The sequence below is a fragment of the Neomonachus schauinslandi genome, chromosome 1 (assembly GCF_002201575.2).
Source record: "Neomonachus schauinslandi chromosome 1, ASM220157v2, whole genome shotgun sequence".
Lineage (NCBI taxonomy): Eukaryota > Metazoa > Chordata > Mammalia > Carnivora > Phocidae > Neomonachus > Neomonachus schauinslandi.
The window spans coordinates 202,601,035-202,623,524 of NC_058403.1; the positions used below are offsets into that span (position 1 = coordinate 202,601,035).

The 22,490-nt window shown below is 51.4% G+C and overlaps 1 protein-coding gene across 1 annotated transcript in view; it reads right to left on the bottom strand.

Moving 5' to 3' along the window:
- Positions 1-22,490, bottom strand: part of NWD1 (NACHT and WD repeat domain containing 1) — a 56,582-nt gene that overhangs the window by 28,456 nt on the left and 5,636 nt on the right. Inside the window, 7 exon segments of the mRNA XM_021683152.1 lie at positions 627-824; positions 6,044-6,202; positions 6,843-6,960; positions 7,566-7,725; positions 9,163-9,366; positions 15,224-16,496; positions 21,466-21,763. Coding sequence (XP_021538827.1) covers positions 627-824; positions 6,044-6,202; positions 6,843-6,960; positions 7,566-7,725; positions 9,163-9,366; positions 15,224-16,496; positions 21,466-21,763 — 2,410 coding nt within the window.

Sequence of the window (22,490 nt, forward strand, 5' to 3'; positions counted from 1 at the left end):
GATAATGGATGGATGGATGATGGATGGATGGATGGATGATGGATGGATGGACAAAAGGACAGACAGAAGATGGAAGGAAGGAAGGAAGGAAGGTGGATAATGGATGGATGGATGATGGATGGATAGATGGATGGACAAAAGGACAGACAGAAGATGGAAGGAAGGAAGGAAGGAAGTGGGGGGAGGAAGAAGGGAAGGAAGTGTAACAACCAAATGGAGAGAACGAAGTCCTCTTGTCTCTCTGAACTTCTGGTGTCCCGGGGGAATCTATGAGTGCCACCAGCCTCTCAGGGGCCAGTCAGTCATCGATGCCTACCTTTTGGTGTTACTAGCATGAGCCAGTAAATCACAAAAACTATCTGTAAGATGGACACTTGATTCTTAGAGGCAGTCCGCACCCCCTTGCTCTGGGCTCATGAGCAGTATTTACAGTACTCATCTACAGTCCCTGGGAGGCAGAGACAGTCGAGTCAGCATGAGACAGCAAGGGCACACCCCGATGGGACCCTCGAGGCCTCCCTACCAACAGAGGGGAGCCCCAGAGAGCAGCCAGAAACCCCTGCCAAACACTGCCCTCAGGCACGACGGGGGCCTGGCAGGACTTCTGCCGCGCTGGGGCGACTCACCCTTGTGACAGCCTGTGACGGTTGCCCGGAGGGGTCCCCCCGGGGGCTGGAGGAATCCCCCAAGGGGTATGAGCACAGGGTGGGGGCACACCCGGAACCAGCTCTGGGCCTCTTGGCACAGCTGTCCCACCAGCGCTGGATGTGAGGCGGCGAAGAAATGGAGTCGGGCCAGGAGTTCTGTATAGAGGATGCTGCTCTCTGCAACAAAGAGGACTCAGGTTAAGGGAAAGGGCACTGCTGACGGGTGGAGTCCCCGCCATCTTCTCCTGCCTCCTTCTCTCCTTTCCAAGGCCACTCACCCCCACTTCAAGGGCACCAGGTGGTTCCTAGCCTCCCGCCCAGCCCCCTAATGCACCCACCGCACCCCCACTCCCCTGAGCTCATCAGGGCTGCAATTGACATTTCGTTGTTTATTCCTTCACTACCCCAGATCTTGAGTTTCCCTGAGAACAGGGATGATTGTTCATTGGGTTCTTAGAGCCTAGAACATCGCAGACACCCAGTAAATGGTAGAGGCCGCTTTTCGGCAATGGGCTTGAACGATGCAACGCAGAGCAAGGCAAAAGGGCCCACAGCGACCACTGAACTGAAGACAGGCCCATCAGGCGAGCCACCTCAAATTATCCAGAAGCCCTAGTGGACCAGCTACTGACAACCAGGCACAGATACAAAAAAAAAAAAAAAAAAAAGGAAATTTCCTTATGTCCCCAGACCTCCTGGCCTTCCTCCTTTAAATACAGCCCCTCCCACTGCTGTGGGGCAGACAGCCTCCCCTGTGTGGTCCTGCCTGCAGCTCCCTTGGGGTGTATTCAACAAACTTCCATCTCCTTTGTTCTAGAAACTTCTATCTCCTTTGTTCTGCCTCCGGTGAATTCTTTCACTGCTGGAGCCTGAGCCACCCACTTCTACCGGATCATCATCATCACCCCACTCTCCATCTCAAGTTCCTTAATTTAGTCACATCATTTGCCCTATAAGACAAGAGTCACAGGTTCCAGGGATTAGGAAGTGAATATATCTTTGGAGGGGGGTCGTGTTTTCTGCCTACCACAACAGAGGTATCATCATTATTATGCCTAGTTCATGAAGGGGGAAATTGAGGCTCAGAGAGGTTAAGCAACTTGTACAAGGTCACACAGCCAGTAAGAGGCAGGAATCGAACCTAAAAAGTTTTATTCCAACCTCGAATGAAGACCAGGGACAGTGAAGCAGGCAGTTCATTTTCCCTGTTGTCATCTTGTCCTAACTGTGGGGTTTGGGGCAATCGTGACAATGCCCTGTGCCTTGGTTTGCTGGTGGGTGAAATGAGGCAAGGTCAGGACCAGGTGTGAGTGCCCCACTTACCATGGGTGTAAAATTTAAGGTGGCACCACCAAACTCAACCACCCAGACAAATACTATTTTTTTCTTTTTAAAAGATTTTATTTATTTGTTTGCCAGAGAGTGAGAGAGCACAAGCAGGGGAAGCAGCAGCAGAGGGAGAGGGAGAAGCAGGCTCCCCACTGAACAGAGAGCCCAACGCGGGGCTCGATCCCAGGACCCTGGGATCATGACCTGAACCGAAGGCAGCCGCTTAACCGACTGAGCCACCCAGGTGCCCCCAGATAAATACTATTTTAATGCAATATTTTAACAAATCAAAATTAATGCCCCCCAACCCATGGTGAACAAAATATCGGCTTTTAAAATAAAAATAGAGTCAGGGGCGCCTGGGTGGCTCAGTTGGTTAAGCGACTGCCTTCAGCTCAGGTCATGATCCTGGAGTCCCAGGATCGAGTCCCGCATCGGGCTCCCTGCTCGGCAGGGAGCCTGCTTCTCCCTCTGACCCTCCCCCCTCTCATGTGCTCTCTCTCTCTCATTCTCTCTGTCTCAAATAAATAAATAAAATCTTAAAAAAAAAAAATAGAGTCAGAAACAGCACCACACCAAATCATCCTGGAGCCTGAGGCAAGAAGAGAAATCCGGTGGGCTTTGAGGAGCAGGCTCAAAGTCCCGGAATGTGCTGGAACTCAAGGTTGGCCAGCTGCGCCCTCTGGTGGTGACATTCATTCCTACACCTTCTCATGCGGGGCAAGCCCCAGGTTGTCAATCAAGGATTGTTGAAAAGAACATGCTGTGATTTGGGCTTTTAAATCTTCCCTCGAACTGGGCAGTTGTTCCCAAGGCTGTTCCCTGGTAAATCACACTCCCCGTGAGGTTCACAACTGCTGGGCATGAATGCACAAGAAAGGCCAAACTGATGGTGGGCACCAGCATCTTCCTCTTGGGACATACTTTAGTTCAATCCCGTATTTTGCAGATGATGGAAGCTGAGGCTCCACGCAGAAGTGACTCATCCAACAACAACAACAAAAAAACCCCAAAGAAACAAACAACAACACAACAAAAGAAATGGCTTGTCGAAGGCCGTTCACATCAACAATATTGATGCTATCATGTGACAGTAATAAGACCCTTGGATGGCACCATGGGGACAGGCTCTGCAAGAAGTGACTTGCATATCTTTCCTCGAAGCTCTAGGTAAGAAGGTTGACCAGCATCCCCATTTTGCAGATGGAAACACTGAGGACAGCAAGGTGGGGGGTGGGGTGGGGAGCATAAGGGACTTGCAAGGTCACACCACCAGTAAGTGGCAAAGCCCAGATTTGAATCCACACGGTGGGGCTCCAAATCTGAGTTCTTGGCCAGGACTGGTCTATGTGGTAGGGCTAGCAATTTGGCAGGGAGTAAGTGATGATGCCCCTACCCTCACAGAGCTCAGAGTCCGGTGGGGCCCTCAGGTGATACAAAAGACAACTGGTAGAAATAATAAGAGCTAAGACAGATGGAAAAAGGGTGCAGTGCTGGAGAATGCAGGGACTAGGGAGCCAGGGGGTTGTCCAGGTTCAGTGGCGGGTGGGCTTCTCCTAGGAGGAGCATTTGTTTAAGCTCCAAGGGAGCCCCAGAAGGGATATAGGGACTTAAACACCTCTATAAAACTCCTTATAAAACCCTCAAACAAAAACCAGATGGGAACTGTGTAACAAAAACCACCCTGGGGGCGCCTGGGTGGCTCAGTTGGTTAAGCAGCTGCCTTTGGCTCAGGTCATGATCTCTGGGTCCTGGGATGGAGCCCCATGTCTTGCTCCTTGCTCAGTGGGGAGTCCGCTTCTCCTTCTCCCTCTGTCCCCCCCCCCACTTGTGCACGCTCTCTCTCTCCCTCTCTCTCACAAATAAATAAATAAAATCTTTTAAAAAAGATACCCTGGCCACCTCATACTCATTAGGATGACTATTATTTTTTTTTTTAAAAATCAGAAAATGGGGGCAACTGGGTGGCTCAGTCAGTCAAGTGTCTGACTCTTGGTTTCAACTCAGGCTGTGATCTTGGGGTCTTGAGATCAAGCTCTGCATGGGGCTCCATGTTCAGCATGGAGTCTGCATGAGATTCTCTCCCTCTGCTCCTCCCCCTGCTCTCTCTCTCTCAAATAAATAAATTTTTTAAAATCTAAAAAAAAAAAATCAGAAAATTAAAAGTATTGGTGAGGATGTAGAGAAATTGGAATCCTTGTGCTCTGCTGGTGGGAATGTGAAATGGTGCAGCCACCGTGGAAAATGGTATGGTGGGGGGCGCCTGGGTGGCTCAGTCGTTAAGTGTCTGCCTTCAGCTCAGGTCATGGTCCCAAGGGTCCTGGGATCGAGCCCCGCGTCGGGCTCCCTGCTCGGCGGGAAGCCTGCTTCTCCCTCTCCCACTCCCCCTGCTTGTGTTCCCTCTCTCACTGTGTCTCTCTCTGTCAAATAAATAAAATCTTGGGGCGCCTGGGTGGTTCAGTCGTTAAGCGTCTGCCTTCAACCTAGGTCATGATCCCAGGGTCCTGGGATCGAGCCCCACGTCGGGCTCCCTGCTCAGCGGGAAGCCTGCTTCTCCCTCTCCCACTCCCCCTGCTTGTGTTCCCTCTCTTGCTGTCTCTCTGTCTCTGTCAAATAAATAAATAAAATCTTTTAAAAAAAGAAAATGGTATGGTGATTCCTCAAAAAAAATAAACATAGAATTACCATTTGACCCAGCAATTGCATTTCTGGGTGTGTACTCCAGGTCTTGGTGTAAGGTCTTGAAAAGATATTTGTATACCTGTGTTCACAGCGGCATGATTCACAATGGGCCAAGGGGAGAAACAGCCCAAGAGTCCATCAAGGGATGAGTGGATACACAAAATGTGGTCCATCCATACAATGCAATGTTATTCAACCTTACAAATGAAGGAAATACAACATGGATGAACCTTGAGGACATCATGGTGAGTGAAAGAAGCCAGTCATAGAGGGCAAATACTGCATGGTTCCCCTGATATGAGGTCCCTACAGTGGTCAGATTCATAGAGACAGAAAGTAGGATGGCGGGCGCCAGAGGCTAGAGGTGGGGGTGGGGAGTTGGTGTTTCATGGGGACAGTCTCAGTTTGGGAAGATGGAAGAGCTCTGGGGATGGATGGTGATGATATTTGCACAACATTGTGCATGTGCTTAACACCACTGGGCTGTACACTTAAAAATGGTTACTTTGGTAAATTTTATGTTCTGTGTATTTTGCCACAATTTAAAAATGAAGATGAAAACAGACCAACAAAACACCATCCTGGGCAGAGCATCAGAGATTCTTCGAGCTCTAGGGCAGAGGGTGGACCAAACCCAGCCCAACGGTTTACCCCAGGAGCTAAGGATGTTTTTTACAGATCAATATTTGCAATGGACAGGATGGCAGGAAACACCGACTTTGAACCCCAATTAAGCAAAATGTTTTCCCCCAGAGCAAAAACTGCCCCCTTCTTTCTCTTGAGTAGACTTTTTTTTTGTTTAAGATTTTATTTATTTATTTGACAGGGACAGAGAGACAGCGAGAGAGGGAACACAAGCAGGGGGAGTGGGAGAGGGAGAAGCAGGCTTCCCGCTGAGCTGGGAGCCCAATGTGGGGCTCGATCCCAGGATGCTGGGATTGTGACCTTAGCTGAAGGCAGATGTTTAACCAACTGAGCCACCCAGGCGCCCCTTGAGTAGACTTGTGTTACAAAAAATCATGTTCAATTATTATGATTGTATTTTGAATATTATCAATAAAAAAAGTCATGGGAACGTGTTTTCTGCCTTGTTATATTAAGTACTGACATAATTTCCTCGATTTTTGCCTGAGATTTTTCCTATCTGGCCCTTTCTAGAAAAAGGTGCCGGGCCAGGGAAGGGGGCGGACACTGCTTTGGTAGTGTTTAATCCAAAGCTCTTCCAGGTTCAATTCAAGATTCTAGAAACCCCACAGGTGTAGACAGGAAAGGTGTGTGGGTTAATGAAAATCCAGCTGGGGGCTCAGTGAGAAGAATGGGCTTCTAGAAGTCAGTGCAGAGTGAAGGCCCCGGCCCGCCCCCCCTTCCCGGCCAGGCCGACTCACCCATGCCTCGGAGCTCCACAGCCGGGCGGCACAGCTGGAGGGCGTCCCGGACCAGGCCGACCTCGGGACAGTCCAGGTGAGGGCCATACAGGTCAAAGTCATCCAACAGGCCCTCGATGCCCCCAGAGACACCCCGGCAGGAAATCCAGTTCATGCTGCCTGTGGGGGGCAGGGGGCATTGTGGGGGCACACACACCTATCCATTTCTCTGGGGGTTCTCAGCATCGGCACTGCGGATGTTGGGGCCGTGCACTGTAGGATGCTGATCAGCACCCCCGGCCTCCACCCACCAGATGCCTGTAGCACCTCCCCAGTAGTGATTATCAAAAACATGAACATTGCCCCAAGAGTCCCCCGGGTGCAGGATCACCCTGGGTTGAGAATCACAGGGAGGAGCAGATGGATAGATAGATAGACAAATAGAAAGATGGAGGGATAGATGGATGGGTACATAGATGATGACAGACGGATAGGTATAAAGATGAAAGATGATAGATATGATAGACAGACAGACAGACAGACAGGGTCTCATTCGAAGATCACATTTCTCACCTCTGCACTATCAACTAGCACTAGATGCCGGTAGCACCCCTCCCCCAGCTGTGACAACCAAAATGTCCCCAGACATTGCCAAGTGTCCCCTGCTGGTGCACAGAATGACCCCTGGTGAGAACCACTGTTTTAGGAGGAGCCAAGCATTCTGACTTTTGCCCTTTACTCTTCCCAGGCTCCGGGAGGCGGGAGCACAGCAGAGGGCTGGGACCCGCTCACTGTCCCCTGCAATGGGTGCAACCCTTACCCAGAACCTCCTGTTTCAGCTCTTCGATGCGTCCTGAGTGGACCAGGTGATGGGGCAACTCCTTTAGCTTCCGCAGATTTGCCACCGTGTCTGAGAACCACAGGGGCTGAGGGGCCACCTGCAGGGGAGGAGGGGGCTGGAAGCCAGGCCACGATGACACAGCTCACTCATTCACTCCACACACATGGGCCAAGCCACCACGCGCGTGTGACACTGGAGGGGACTGGGACGCAATTCCAGACGGAGGTGCCCCATGCCCACCCCAGGCAGGGCCGGGGCAGAGGGAGGAACTTGGGGCTCAGGGAATCCAAGGGGCATAGGAGCTGGGTCTCGGAGTTTAAGTAGGAGTCTGTCTGGGGAACCCTATAGGAAAACAATGGTATTCCCAGGCAAGGGAGTGGCATGTGCAAAGGCCCAGGGGTGGGAGATGCCAGGAGTTTAGGGCGGTTCTGTATGCGCCTGAATGTTGTGATTCTTCTGCCCCCCACCCCAGAATGTTGGGGATGGAGGGCATATTCCTCATCTGCTGCTCCCCGATCCCCCCATTATGCTCAGAGGCTGAGGGGACATCCTGCTTTCTGTGGGAAGGGAAGGGAAGAAGGTGAGGAGAGCATTCTGGATGGAAAAGAAAGAGCAAGGTGGTCCTGGCCAGGGAGCCTTGGCTTTGCCTGCACAGCAGGGTGGAGCCTGCAGGTAGTGAGCAGGGGGTCCCAGACAGTTCACCTTGCGGTCCAGGTTCAGGGGTTTCCCCACCAGCGGCAGAGTGATGAGTTTCTTGGTGCCCTGGCTCCAGGCCCCTGAGAAGAAGTCAGCCAAGACTCCGTGCCTCTTGGCTCTCTCGGGCCCAGACAGGTAGCGCTCTTGGACCACCTCGGCCAGCTGCCTGCAGAGAGGGGACACGGGCTCATGGGCCTGGGGGGTGGGGTGAGCTCAGAGGGGGCCCCCAGCCTTCCAGGAACCTGTTCCCAAATGCAGGTCCCTCCTAAGCCACCTGCCCGATGCTCGCTGGCTCTGCTGACCACCTGTCCTACTTGTTACCTAACATTCATCTATAAATTGGCCCATCTTTCTTTTTTCCCCTTAAATATATTTACTTTATTTTTTTTTTTTAAGATTTTATTTATTTGGGCGCCTGGGTGGCTTAGTTGGTTAAGCGACTGCCTTCGGCTCGGGTCATGATCCTGGAGTCCCGGGATCGAGTCCCGCATCGGGCTCCCTGCTCGGCAGGGAGTCTGCTTCTCCTTCTGACCCTCCCCCCTCTCATGTGCTTGCTCTCTCTCATTCTCTCTCTCTCAAATAAATAAATAAAATCTTTAAAAAAAAAGATTTTATTTATTTGACAGAGAGAGACACAGCGAGAGAGGGAACACAAGCAGGGGGAGTGGGAGAGGGAGAAGCAGGCTTCCCGCTGAGCAGGGAGCCCGATGAGGGGGCTTGATCCCAGGACCCCGGGATCATGACCTGAGCCGAAGGCAGACGCTTAACAACTAAGCCACCCAGGCACCCCTAAATATATTTACTTTAAAAAGGAACATTTGGGTTCCTCAACTTAAACTTAAAATAAGGTACTGTAGGACCCAGCTACTCCACTCCTGGGTATAGACCCAAAAGAATTAAAAAAGAAAAAAAAAAAACAGGTGTTCGAATGAAAACTTGTGCTCACGTGTTCACGCAGCACCGACCACAAGCCCGAGGAATGACCCAAGTGTCCATCAATGGACAAACAGATAAATAAAATGTGGTCCATCCATGCAACAGGATATTACTCAGCCACAAAAAGGAGCAAAGCCCTGATTCACGCTACAACACGGATGAACCTTGGAAGCTCTATGCCAAGGAAAGCAGCTGGATACTAAAGGCCACATGTTGTGTGGTTCCATGTATATGAAACGTGCAGAAGAGGCAAATCCACAGAGACAGAGAGCAAATTTGTGGGTGCCAGACAGGGGCTGGGGGCAGAGAGGTGGGGGGATGGGGAGTAACTGCTGATGGGGACCAGGTGTCCTTTTGAGGGGATGGAATTGTTCTGGAACGTTTTAGAGGTGATGGTTACACCACATTGTGGATGCACTTAACATTACTGAATTGTACACTTTAAATGGATGAATTTTATGTTATGTGAATGTATCCTCAGTTTAAAAACCGAGTTAGTTATGTGTTAGTTAGTTAATTAGTGGTGTGGAAACCCCTGAATGCCGTGCTAAATGCCCTTGTTTCGCTGGGAATGGGGATAAAAGAAGGATCTGGAACAAGGAGGAGCCCGACGAGTGAGCCCTCGCTCCCGGAAACCCAGACAGCATGTCCACCATGCCGGACCCACCTGTGGGCGATGGCCAGCAGTGTGAAGCCGTCCACGGGCCGCCGGGCCAAGCAGTGGCCCAGATCCCGGCGGAGCCTCACCCACAGCAGGGGTGGGAAACGCAACAGCTCCTTGCTGGGCGGGGTCCAGTCCCAGTACACAGCCTGCAGGACCTCGTCATCCAGGGACAGGACGTCCTTCAGCTCTGCCTCTGAGAGCCCATGCCTGCAGGGAGAAGGGACGGGCACTGGGACACGCTGTGTCTCCTGCAGTCGGAGGGCGCAGACACCCAGGGACAGGGAGACATGGCCAGCAGCACAGCATCCTGCCCGCCACCAAGGGGTCCACCCTGAGGGTCGGCATTCGGACCGTGCCCAGCAGGTATGGATGCCCGGTTACGGCTGTGCCCATCGAGGAAGACCTTCCTGCTCTTTCCTTCTGCACACACACCCGCAGAGCCGTGAACTAGCCTCTCCCCAGTCTCGCATGAGTCGGGCAGCATAGGGAGGGAGACAAGAGGTCATTTAGAAAAATAATGCAGAAACCAACTGTGCCCACCCTGGCCTCACCCGTGTTTCCAGCCCCAGAAAAGTATCCACCCTCCTTACCAAGGCCAACTGGACCTGGCTGCCTTCCACCCCTAGGGAAGCGGCCCTAAAGGGCATGAGTGATGACGTTTCGGTGCTGGATCACAAGGGACTTCCTGATACCTGAGAGGATCAAACTGGGAAAACTGGATTTGCCTGCACATTTCATCCGGGAAGGACAGCAATCAGAGCACCCTTCAGAGCAAGGGAAAGAGGGATGCTGGCTTCTGTGGGCAACCTGCGTGTGTGTGTTTAACTCTCTGATGTGGATCGAAATCTTCATTTTGATCAGAACACCTGCCACATATATAGAGCACCTGCTCACTTAGTGTTTTCTAGTGTATAACAGGGTGGGTGTCCCCTGGGGTCTCTTCTGCGAGATCAATCATCTTGGACAATCCCAGCTATAATATCACAGTTTTCTCCAAAACAGAATTCCTGGGAGTTACACCTCGGGGGTCCACTTACCAGCACCCCTGTGTGGTCCTGTGCCTCCTCAGAAACCCTCTCCTTCAGGATAGGAGCTTCTTTCCCACTCTTTCATGTACCCTCAGTACAAATCAAGCTTGGGTCCCCTCCTTTCTGGCTCAGGTTCGATGGCTCATCCCACCTGAGCCGGATGGAACAGCCCAGCAGGCTTGCAGGATGGCTATCAAGGAAGCTGCAGTCCCATAATTCCCTGGCAGCGTGGCTCTGTACAGGGCCCCCTGGGGAGGGGCCAGGCCAGTCCATTCTTTCTCAGAGAAGCAGATGCTGGGTCCTAGGAGGTCAATGGCTCATCAACAAACCATCGGCAGATTTGTTTAGCCATTATTCATGGAGGGGCGTCTCCATGCAAGGCACCATGCTGACCCCTGAGGGACAGAGAGCTAGACACCCATGAAGCTTATCTTCTCATCCCCAGAGCCAGGTAGGAAATAGCAGGAACAGAGCACAAAGAAATTGGGTAACACCAATGGCTAGGAAGAAGATACACCGCGTCACACGAAAAAGAGCCACGTGGTGGGGGGGGAGGCAGGAGAGAGACTGTTCTTGGAGGAGGTGGGTCCCTCTAGGAAGGTGCCACCGCAGCTGGGACTGGGTGGGAGGGAAGGGGCCAGCATGAGATCTGGGGCCAGGGTGCTCCAGGCACGGGGTGGAAGGCAGCCAGGTGATGGGAAGTCACTGGAAGGGTTAATCAGGGCAGGGACTGAATCAGATTTATGATTTTAAAATCTCACTCTGGACAGGTGTTCAAACCACAACTTGCACATGCATGTTCTGAGCAGCATAATTCACAAGCCAGAAGGTGGAAACAGTCCAAATGTCCATGAATGGATAAACAAAATGTCGTTGCTATGGACTGAGTATGTGTCTCCCCCAAATCCACAGGTTGAAGTCCTAATCCGCAAGGTGATGATATTAGGAGGTGGGGCCTTTGGGAGGTGGTTAGGTCATGAAAGTGGAACCCCATGAGTGGGCTTAGTACCCCAGAGAGCTCCCTTATCCCTTCTGTCACGTGAGGACACAGCAAAAAGATGCCCATTTATGAACCAGGGAGGGAGCTCTCACCAGACACTGTATCTGCCGGCACCTTGACCTTGGGCTCCCCAGGCTTCCAGAACTGTGAGAGATAAATTGTTATAAGCCACCCACTCTATGGTGTTTTTGTTACAGCAGCTCAAATGGACTAAGACAGGGGTATATCCATACAATGGAATATTCTTTGGCCATAGAAAGAAACAAAGTACGGACACACACATTGCAACACAGATGAGCCTGCAAAACAGTCCGCTCAGTGAAAGAAATCCGTCACAAAAGACCGCACAGGGTATGATTCCATTTACTTGAAACGTTTAGAGCAGGATCCAGAAAGCCACGAGGTAGATTAATGGTTGCCAGGTGCTGGATAGAGAAGTGAGGGAAGGCACAAGGCGTGTTCCTCCTGGCATTACTCAGCCTCGCACCACTGACATTTGGGCTCGGATCACTCTTCACGGTGGGGACTGTTCTGTGCTTTTAGCAGCATCCCTGGTCTCCGCTCACTAGATTCCAGCAGCATCACCCCCAAGCTGTGACAACCAAAAATGTCCCTGGATGTGGCCTAAGGGTCCCCTGGGGACGGAATCTCCTCCGGCAAGAACCACTGGCCTAGAAGGACTCAGATCTGCTCTGAGAGCTGGGCTCTCCACCATCACAGCACGCTGACTGCGTGGGGAAGCATGATGTGTTTTCAAGGAACAAGAGGTACCGAAATCACCTCTGTAGGCTCCTTCCCTAAACCACCTGCCCCTGCCAGTCCCTGGGGCGGCTGATCCGACACCCCCGTGAGACCCTCGGCTTTACTAATTGGACAAGACGTGGGACTGAGCAGGTCGATTATTTTTGTCTCCCCAGATTTTGGAATCGGGACTCAAGAAGGGGCCAGTAGGCGGTGCCAGGTCTCTGAAATGGGGGCTCATGATGCCAGTGGAAGCTCGAGGCAAGTGGAACAAAGGAAGAGTCCAGAACAGAAGCCAATGGGCAGAGAGGACCCAGAGGGCCAGGGGATGAGAAACTGTTCTGATTCTCATGGCTTTCTGGTTCCCATGACAACACCACCTCCTCCATGCGGACTGCATCAGGCTGGCCTGACGGCCCACCCCTTCACCCTGGAACATTCCCCAGTCTGTCTTTGCACTCTTATAGAACCCAGGCCCAGCCTCCACTCTGGGGGCACCAGTCACAAAATCTGGGGTACGGCATGAGATCTGGGGTACGCCCCCCCTAGAGCCAGCAATTGGGTGGGTGGTCCTGGACCGCTTGAGCTCTTCCCATGGCCTTGGCACAAAGCCCTGACTTCCTACACACTAGCACGAGCGGATTCTGTGGCTGGCAAACAAACAAACAAACAAACAAAAAGCCACCCTCACTGGTCAGATCACTGCCATCTTGACTGACATGGTGCAAAGGAAAAGGAAGGAAGGAAAACCTGCCTGTGAAACTGGAAAGAGGCAAAACCAGCTAGTCCAGCATTTTTTATATATATATATGTTTTTTAAAGATTTTATTTATTTATTTATTTATTTATTTATTTATTTATTTATTTGAGAGTGAGCGGGAGAGAAACACCATGAGAGGGGAGAGGGTCAGAGGGAGAAGCAGGCTCCCCGCTGAGCCGGGAGCCCGATGTGGGGACTCGATCCCAGGACCCTGGGATCATGACCTGAGCTGAAGGCAGTTGCTTAACCAACTGAGCCACCCGGGCGCCCGTAGTCCAGCATTTCTGATGGTGGGCTTGAGTGTTGGCTTTGTTGCCGTGTGTCTGCTAATTGGCCTCCGCCCCACCCTCCTGGGGGTCCAGAGTCCGGCTGCTGGGTGCGTGATGGACCCACTCCTCTCTCCTGCTCCTTATTTCTGACTCCCCTCCTTCCCTACCCGGCATCTCTGAGAGTGGCTCCTGACCATCCTGACATCGCAGTGTGCAGCCCTGAGACTTTCTCTGGGCTGAGCAGCTAGATGTAAGCATTCAGTCCTAAAGCTCTAGAAACACATTGAAATTGGATTTTTCTATGTGCTTTTTTTGCTGATTCCCACGCGACAAGCTTGGGATGAAGTGTAGATGCACGCTGGTGGTCAATCCTTCAGGGTAATTGGCTTTAAAAAGGTTTTTCTGAGATCTCCCCATAATATTACCTATTAAATACAGAGGGGAGCTTGCAGATTTACAACAAGGAAAAAAAATCCGTGCCTGAGAAGGGCTGAGCATCACTCAGGTTCACCCTGAATGTGATCAGGAGGAAACATCAGACCAACCCAGATGGAGGGACATTCTACAAACTGCCCCCAGCCCAGGTGTGGTCCCCTGGACCAGCAGCATCAGCATCGGCCAGAGAGAAACATGGGATTCCTGGCCCCAGCCCAGACCTGCTGAATCAGATTCTTTATGCAAAAACAAGCCCCGAGATACGAATCCCCGTCAAGGGTTGAGAAGCACTGATCAATAAAATAACTGGCCCGGACTCTTCAAAAGGACAAAACCAGATGGTGGAATGTTCCAAATTAAAGGAGACCAAAGCAACTTGACAATTAAATTAGACATGCCATCCCGGTTTGGATCGTGGATTGGGTGTGGGCGGAGAGGAGGGGGGCCGCTACAAAGGACGTTTTTGAGACAATTGGCAAGTGTTCACTGTAAACTGTGCATTAAATAATATTATTGCCTCTGTGATGTATTTCCTGACTTTTGTAATTGTCCTGTGGCGATGTGGGGTTCTGATTGTCCTTGTTTGTAGGAAATATGTGACGTATTTAAGGGTAAAGGGGAATAATGCCTGTAATGAATTTGCAAAAGAAAGAAAGAAAACTAGAGGGGGTTAGGGAGGGAGGGAGAGAGAAAGCTAATGCGGCAAATCAGGGATTCTGGGGGAAGGGTATATGGCCGCAGTTCTCAGCTGGGGCTTACTCTGCCTGCAGGGGACTCTTGGCAATATTCTGAGACAGTTTTTGGTTGTCACAGCTCAGGGGTACTATGAGCATCCAGGGTCGAGGCCAGGAATGCTGCTCAACATCCTACAGTGCATAGGACAGCCCCCACATGCTGATGATGCGGCCCCCAATATCAGTAGAGCCAAGGCTGAGAACCCCTGATGTGTGGGCCAGTCTTTGCTCTAGTTTTGTACTATGGGAATTCTTCCACTAGTCTATAATTTCAAAATATTTCTTTTTTTTTTTTTTTTAAGATTTTATTTATTTATCTGAGACAGGGAGGGCACAAGCAAGGGCAGGGATGGAGGGAGAGGGAGAAGCAGGCTCCCCGCTGAGCAAGGAGCCTGATGCAGGACTCGATCCCAGGACCCCGGGATCATGGCCTGACCCAAAGACAGACACTTAACCGACTGAGCCGCCCAGGTGCCCCTCAAAGTATTTTAAGTGAAAATTGTACAAAGGAAATACCACAGGCAGGCCCATAGAGACAGGAAGCAGGTTGGGGGCCGCCAGGGGCTGGGGGTGGGGAGTGGCTGCTAATGGGGATGGGGTTTCCCTTTGGGGTGATGGGAATGTTCTGGAGATGGACAGTGGTCGCACAACACTGTGAATGTCCTCAATGTCACTGAACCATACACTTTAAGAGAGCGAACTTTATGATCCATGAATTGTGTTGGGTTGAATAGCGTCCCCCAAAGGTCATGCCCACCTGGAGCCCGTGAAGGTGACCTTATTTGAAAACATTCTTGAGAGGAGCAATCAGCATACCATGAGGTCTTACTAGATCAGAGTGGGCCCTGAAGAGGGAAATGGGGACACGAAGGCCCACAGGGAGGAGGCCGCGAGATGGGCAGAGGCCGCGGTGGGAGGGATGGGTCTACAGGCCAAGGGTTGCTGGCAACACCAGAAACGAAGAGAAAAGCCTAGAACCAGCTCCCCTGGCGCCTTCAGAGGGACTGTGAGAGAAGACGTTTCTGTTCTGAGCCCTGAGGGGCGAGTGCGTGCATTCTGTCTCAGTTAGAAAGAGGGTGAAGACAACAGAGACTTACCGGGAAGACACGATGTAGCCCAGCACGTGGGCCACCAGGAGCTGCCCGTGTGTCTGCTCCAGGCGGGCACATAGTTGGTGCATTGCTTCCTTAGCAGTGGAGGCCAGAGGGGCAGGTATGGTGAAGGATGCCCATTTCCGGGCCTCCTCGAAGGCCAGCCTCAGCCGTCCTGGGTGCCCACACTCCGGGAGGCTGGCCCAGAGCAGTTCCCTCTGCTCTGGGCTCAGCGTCCTCCTCGAGGCTGCCAGCAGAAGCCGGATCATCTCTTGCCCTTGGTTTCCGGAGAGGGGTTTCACCTCCCAGTAGGCCTCTGGGTCTGTCAGCGTCTGTCGCATGGTGTCTAGAAGCCCCCGCCGCCCTGAGCAGGCTGAGAGGATGAGGTGGACCCTCGGTGGGCATTTGGGAGGCAGCCAGGGGACCCTCCGGGCGCGGCAGATGGAATCCACATCATCCATGGAGTCCAACAGGATCACCAGGGACTCGAAGTTTCGGCAGGAGACAGTGTGGAGGAGGGTGTGGAAAAACTGGACCACCCTGGCATGGGCCTCCAGGACCTGGGCCGGGGGCAGGGGCAGCCCGTAGGCCAGGCACAGCTGGAAGCAGATGCTCCGGAGCAGGCCCCGGGCATTGGAGCTCATCTGTGACATCCCCAGAAGCCGCAGGACGGTCACCGTCTTGCGGCCAAGTAGTCTCGGCATTTGCTCTGCCAGCTTGCACATCAGAGCTGTCTTTCCGATGCCTGGGGGTCCAAAAAGCACCATGGGTGAGTGTGGACGGCCGTCATTCTGCCAGAGCTGCTGCGCCAGCTGGGCCAGGAGCTCCTGGCGCCCGCAAAAGGTCCGGGTGGCCTCGGCACTCAGCCCCAGGTGGTGGCGGATCTCCTGGTAGAGCCATGCCAGCTCCCGCCGGCCCGCCTCCAGCTCCCGGAGGTGCTCAAGGACCTGGTCGTTAGCCCTGGCCACAAACTGCTCCCCCAGCTCCTTCAGGTACTGAGCATGAGCCTTGTTTTTGGGGTTCACCAGGTCTCGGCTCCATGGCAGGTGGTGGGCCTGGAGGACTCCGGGTTGCATGTCGGCAATGCGTCCCTTGAGGCCGCTGAGAAGGTTCTGGGCATCCGTGTCCAGGCAGCCATCTGTGAGCTGGTCTACCATCTTGAGGGTGCAGTCTTCCAGGATGTGTTTGTGGAGGTCTTGGATCTCTCTCAAGAAGACGGTTGCCCCCTGGTCTCCGTCTGTCAAGCTCAGCAGGCCCCGGTCTATCTCCCATTCAATGACTGAAAAAGTGAGGGAGATGGGAAGAGAGTGTGGTCATCATTGTGTGATCAGCTGGCCTGAGTGGAGACACTTGAGAGACATATTTGGGGAGGTAGGGACATTAGTTCTCCCACTTAATGTGTGCTGGAGTCACCTGGCATGACCATAGACAATATGCAAACTAATGCACTCAAGTGGGTTCCAATAAAACTTTATTTACAAAAACAAGCAGTGGGCCGCATTTGGCCAGAGGACTATAGTTTGCCAGAGTCTCCTGGGGGCTCAAAAACCCCATATGTCTGGGCTCTGCCTCTAGGAGTTCTGATTCAGCAGGTCTGGGTGGGGCCCATGGGTCTGCATTTCCAAAAAGGTCCCAGGTGATGCTGAGGCTGCTGGTCCAGGGGCTGGGCCAAGAATAGCGCTGATTTAGTCATTATAAATCAAAGAAACCTTGGTGTAGGCAGCACAGAGATTCTATGTGAGAAGCAGCCCCGTTATAAAACACTACGGAAGTTGCTGGGGCTGGGGGAGAGGGATGGGGAGTGACCCTTAATGAATATGGAATTTCTTTGGGGGTGATGGAAATGTTCTGGAACTAGACAGAGGTGGTAATTGCACAACATTGTGAATGCACTAAATGTCACTGAATCATTTACTTTAAAATGGTTAATTTCATGCCATGTGAATTTCACTTCAATTTAAAAAATATCCAATGTCAGTTTTGGGTGCCTCCCTCATCACACATTCATTCAACAAACATTTATTGAGCTCCCACTTGTGGCAGCCTCAGCTCTCCAGACAACTAGCAGTGAGGCTGAGAGCAAAGGTTGGCATGCTTTTCTGTAAAGGCTCAGATAGTAAATATTTTAGGCTCACAGGTCAAATGGTCTCCATTACAACTATTCAACTCTGCTGTTGTAGTGTGAAAACAGCCATAGCCAACATGCGAACTAATATGTTGAGTGTGTTCCAATAAAACTTTATTTATGAAAACAAGTGTTGGGCCGAATTCTGCCTTTGGGCCCTGGTTGGCTGACTCCTGTCCCAGAGCATGCAGCAGCTGCCCTGAGGACCCGAATTTTCCAGAGCCAAGAGCAGACACAGATTTCTCCTCGGAGGCCATTGTTTTGAAATAGCAGTCAGACCTGAGGAGTTATTTTTTAAGCCACCCTGGGCCCAGCAGAGGCTCCCAGGTCTCTGGAGCTGAGTGAGTCAGGCTCCCTTGGAGACAGGACTCAGTCTTAGAGCCAGAGATAAGAGCCACTCAAAAGCCCTCCTTGGAGTGACACCACAGCCCCCTCAGGCCCTCGAATGGAAGTCAGGGATAAAGGCAACTGACAGTCCTGACATGGGATCCTTCTGGGACACGTCTCAGCATGAATCAATGCAAGACCATCTGCTCTGCTCCTGCAGGCTGCGCGACCTTGGTCAAATCACTGCGTCTCTCTGAGTCCGTTTCCTGTCCCATAATGTGGGTGTACTAGTTTAATCTCTCTCTTTTTTTTTTTTTAAGATCTTATTTATTTATTTGTCAGAGAGAGAGAGAGAGAGAGCACAAGCAGGGGAGCGGCAGAAGGAGAAGGAGAAGCAGACTCCCTGCTGAGCAGGGAGCTCGATGTGGGACGCAATCCCAGGACCCTGGGATCATGACCTGAGCCGAAGGCAGACGCTTAACCAACTGAGCCACCCAGGCGCCCTAGGGCTAGTTTAACCTTGCCTAGGCTCCTGGCAGCATCTTCTGTGAAACAATGCTTGTGAAAAGCTGAGCTCCTTATGCCGAAGGGACAAAGCCAATCTCCAAAGGTTGTAGACTGTGTGATCCCATTCTATAACATTATTGAGATAACAAATTATAGAGATGGAGACGGATCACTGGTTGCCAAGGGCTGGGGACTGAGGGCAGGGCCGAATGTGACTCTAAGAGGGTAGTGGGGGGGGAACTTTGCAGTGAGGAAACAGTCCCGCATATGGACTATGGCAGTTATTCGAAGCTACACAGGTGTGAAATTTTCTTAGCGTGAAATACACATGTGCACGTGCACACACGCAAATGCACGTTTGTAAAAGTGATGTTTTGTCAGGGGCGCCTGGGTGGCTCAGTGGGTTAAGCGTCTGCCTTCAGCTCCCAGGGGTCCTGGGATCGAGCCCCACGTTGGGCTCCCTGCTCCTTTGAGAACCTGCTTCTCCCTCTGCCTCTCTTTCTCTCTCTGTCTCTCATGAATAAATCAATGAAATCTTAAAAAAAAAAAGTGATGCTTTGTCTGGTTGTCACAATGTCCACTTTTGGTTGTACTACTCTAGTTTTGCAAGATGCTACCTGTGGGGGAAACTGGGTGAAGGATACATGGAATTACTTCCTACTTTTTTTTTTTTTTTTGCTTTTTTGGGGGAATCTCTATTTCCAAATACAAAGGCTGAAAAGAAGAAAACTGAGAGCAAGGGGCCTGGAAATATGCTCTGAAGACACTGTTGACAGCAGCATATGCCTTTGTGCTTTCTGCTACTTTCAAGGAGTTTCTCTTTGTTCTTTCAAGTGGGAATTCTTTTTTTTTAATCTGTCTATTTGTTTGAGAGAAAGAGAGTGTGCTGGGGGAGGGGCAGAGGGAGAGAGAGAATCTCAAGCGGACTCCATGCTGAGCACAGAGCCGACACAGGGCTTGATCTCATGACCCTGGGATTATGATCTGAGCCGAAATCATGAGTCGGATGCTTAACCGACTGTGGCACCCAAGCGCCCCTCAGGTGGGAATTCTTCATGGGCTACGCTTGATCGAATGAGATCATGGCTGGGACGAGATCATGGGACAAGATCCTCACAAGGATTCTGTGATGTACTATCTCAGACTAGTTCCATTTTACAGATTAGGAAACTGAGGCTCGGAACCTGCCAGAGGTCAGTACAGCTGGGAAAGGGCAAGGCTGAACTGCAAGTCCAGGCCCACCCCAAAGCACAGACCCCAGACGCTGATTACAGTCCCAATGGCAGATATCTCTATGAAAGCAGTTAGCACATTTGGCTTCATGTCACAGAGCAAAGAATAACAACACAGTAAGTGCTCAATAAATGGTGGCCATTAATGTTATTATTCACATAAACACTGTATTCAAGATCAATATGTCATTCATGTCTTAACCAAAGTATTGGGTTAGCATCACCTGTGATATCAGGTGGGTGTCAGGTACCCCTGGTATGATGGGATAGGGAAGGAACTTCACCTCTGTGGTCTTCTTCCCAGAAACCTATGACCCCCGTCCAACCATGAGAAAACACTAGACAAGCCCAGATTGAGGGACATTCTGCAAAAGACATGGCCAGCCCTCCTCAAAAATGGTCAAAGTCATGAAAAACAGGGAAAGGCTGAGACACTGTCACAGTCCAAGGGAACCTGAGACGTGACAACTAAACGCAGCATGAGAACCTGGATGGGATCCTGGGACAGAAAAACATTAACGGGAAAACCAAGGAATTCTAACTAGACTCTGGAGTCTAGTTAATCGTCATGTACTGATGTTAATTTCTTACTTCTGGCAAATGTACTGTGGTCACATAAGACGTTAACGTCTCTGTGTGAAGAACATACAGAGACTCTGTACTTCCTGCAAATCTAAAATTATCCCCAAATAAAAAGTTGAGTTTTAAAAATTGACATGTCGGGCGCCTGGGTGGCTCAGTTGGTTAAGCGACTGCCTTCGGCTCAGGTCATGATCCCGGAGTCCCGGGATCGAGTCCCGCATCGGGCTCCCTGCTCGGCAGGGAGTCTGCTTCTCCCTCTGACCCTCCCCCCTCTCATGTGCTCTCTCTCATTCTCTCTCTCTCTCAAATAAATAAAATCTTTAAAAAAAAATTGACGTGTCATTACTAGAATTAATATATATGATAAATAATAATCAATACATTTTAGTACAATTAAAATACTACTGACATAAATTACATTCAATATCTTTAAACAAGTCAATGTGTTTAATATGTTCATAATATAAATCCATGTATTTAATATGTGGACAAAATGAGTTCATGTTTTTAATATTTTTGGTAAGAGAAATTCATATACTATAGTTTTGGTGATATAAATGGACATATCTGACATACTACTGAACACGTGAATGGTAATAATCTGTTTCTTGCTGGCAGCAAGCAGTGGGGAAATGGCTTCGCGACACTGCCATTTTTTAAAAAAAAAAATTTATTGATTTATTGATTTTAGAGAGAGAGGGAGCACGAACAGGGGGTAGGGGCAGAAGGAGAGGGGGAGAGGGAATCCCAAGCAGGCTGCACGCTCAGCACGAGTCTGACTTGGGGCTTGATCTCAAGACTGTGAAATCATGACCTCAGCCGAAACCAAGAGTCAGACACTTAGCCGACTGAGCCATCCAGGCATCCCGGCAACACTCTGTTTTTAGAAAAATCTTTCTGGTAGCCAGTGCGGAGGATGGAAGAGCCAGAGGTTAAGGCTAGAGGTGGGAGGTAAGGGGCCAGCTGAGAGCTGGGTGATGGACTCTGGTCAAATCCCTATTCCCCACCTTAGGTGTAGGAGACCCCTTCCTGTACCTCAGTTTCCACCTCTGAGGCAGGTGCAGGGAGGCTGGAGGACTCAATGTCCCCAGCAGGGGCTGGCTCCTGGGCTAACATAAGGTGACACACTGCTCCAGTTTTTCCAGGACTGTCTGGGTTTAGCCCTAAAAGTCCCCAAACAAACCAGGATAGTGGTCATCTTAGAAGCCTTCCCTCAGAACCAGGAGTCTCTGGGAGAAGGGGAGCGGGAGCTGGAGGAGGAGAAGAAAGGAGGGTCCTAAGGGACAAAGAATCAACCAGGACCTGGCTGAACTCTAGGACGAGTACAGTAACCTCTTGCAGAACCAGGGACCCAGGAGCTAGGCTGGCCTGGTGTTTACAGGAGTGTAGGCTACGGCATTTGGACAGAATGCGATGCATGTATTTGAATTCGGGGCATTTCCTGTGGCCCCTGGCAGGGGTCCCCGCAGCCTCACCTGACCAATGGTAGTGGTACCACTGCTCCTGGGTGATGAGGCCCAGCCTCCAGGCCTCCTGGGCTCCGGAGCGCAGCACAGAGGTCAGGGTGGCCTCTTCGGGCCCGTGGGCCTCCACGGGGCCTAGCGCCTGCAGCAGGTAGGTGGGGGGCACGGCATTCTCATCCCTCCGGAAGCGTCGAGCCACCAGGTCCAGGTCGCGTGGCCTGGAGGTCAGCTGGGCTCTCAGAGCCTCCCACTCCTTCTCCTCGATCAGCGTGGGGACTGGACAGGGGCCGTACTGGTCACCTAAGAGGGCCTGGCAGAGAGAGGGGCACGGGTTCAAATCTTGGCTTGGGTGCTCAGCTCCGTGACCCTGGGTGAGATGCACTGAGCCCCCCAGACATGGGCCCGGCTGTGGTGCCACAGTGATGCGTTCATTAAGAAGTGCAGGCTAGAGCCTCAGAGCATCTGCGTGTGAAGGTCCCTGAGAGCAAGGGACATCGGACAGGTACATTTTGAATCTGATCATGTACCAAGCATCAAAGAATCTTTTGCTGGGAAAACCCTCTGTGGAAGCTGACTGATGGCCCCCAAGGATAGCCAACCCTAATCCCTGGCCCCTGTGACACACCTTATATGGAAAAGGGTTGTGATGGTTATTTTTAGGTGCCAGTTTGACTGGGCTGAGGGATCCTCAGATAGCTGGTCGAATGTGATTTCTGAATGTGTCCAGGATAGCATCTCTGGAGTGAAGCCGATGGCCCTCCCCAGTGCAGGTGGGCATCATCCAATCCACCAGGGGCCCAAATAGGACCCAAAAAACCAAAACCAAAACAAAACCAAAAAACGAGAAAAGATGAATTCCCTCTCTCTGCTTGAGCTGAGACATACATCTTCTCCTGCCCTTGGCCATTCGTGCTCCTGGTTCTTGGGCTTTGGGACTCAGATCGGGACTTGTATCTTCAGCCCCCTGATTCTCAGGCCTCAGGCCTACAACTGAATGACACCACCTGCTTTTCCAGTTCTCCAGCTTATAGATGGGA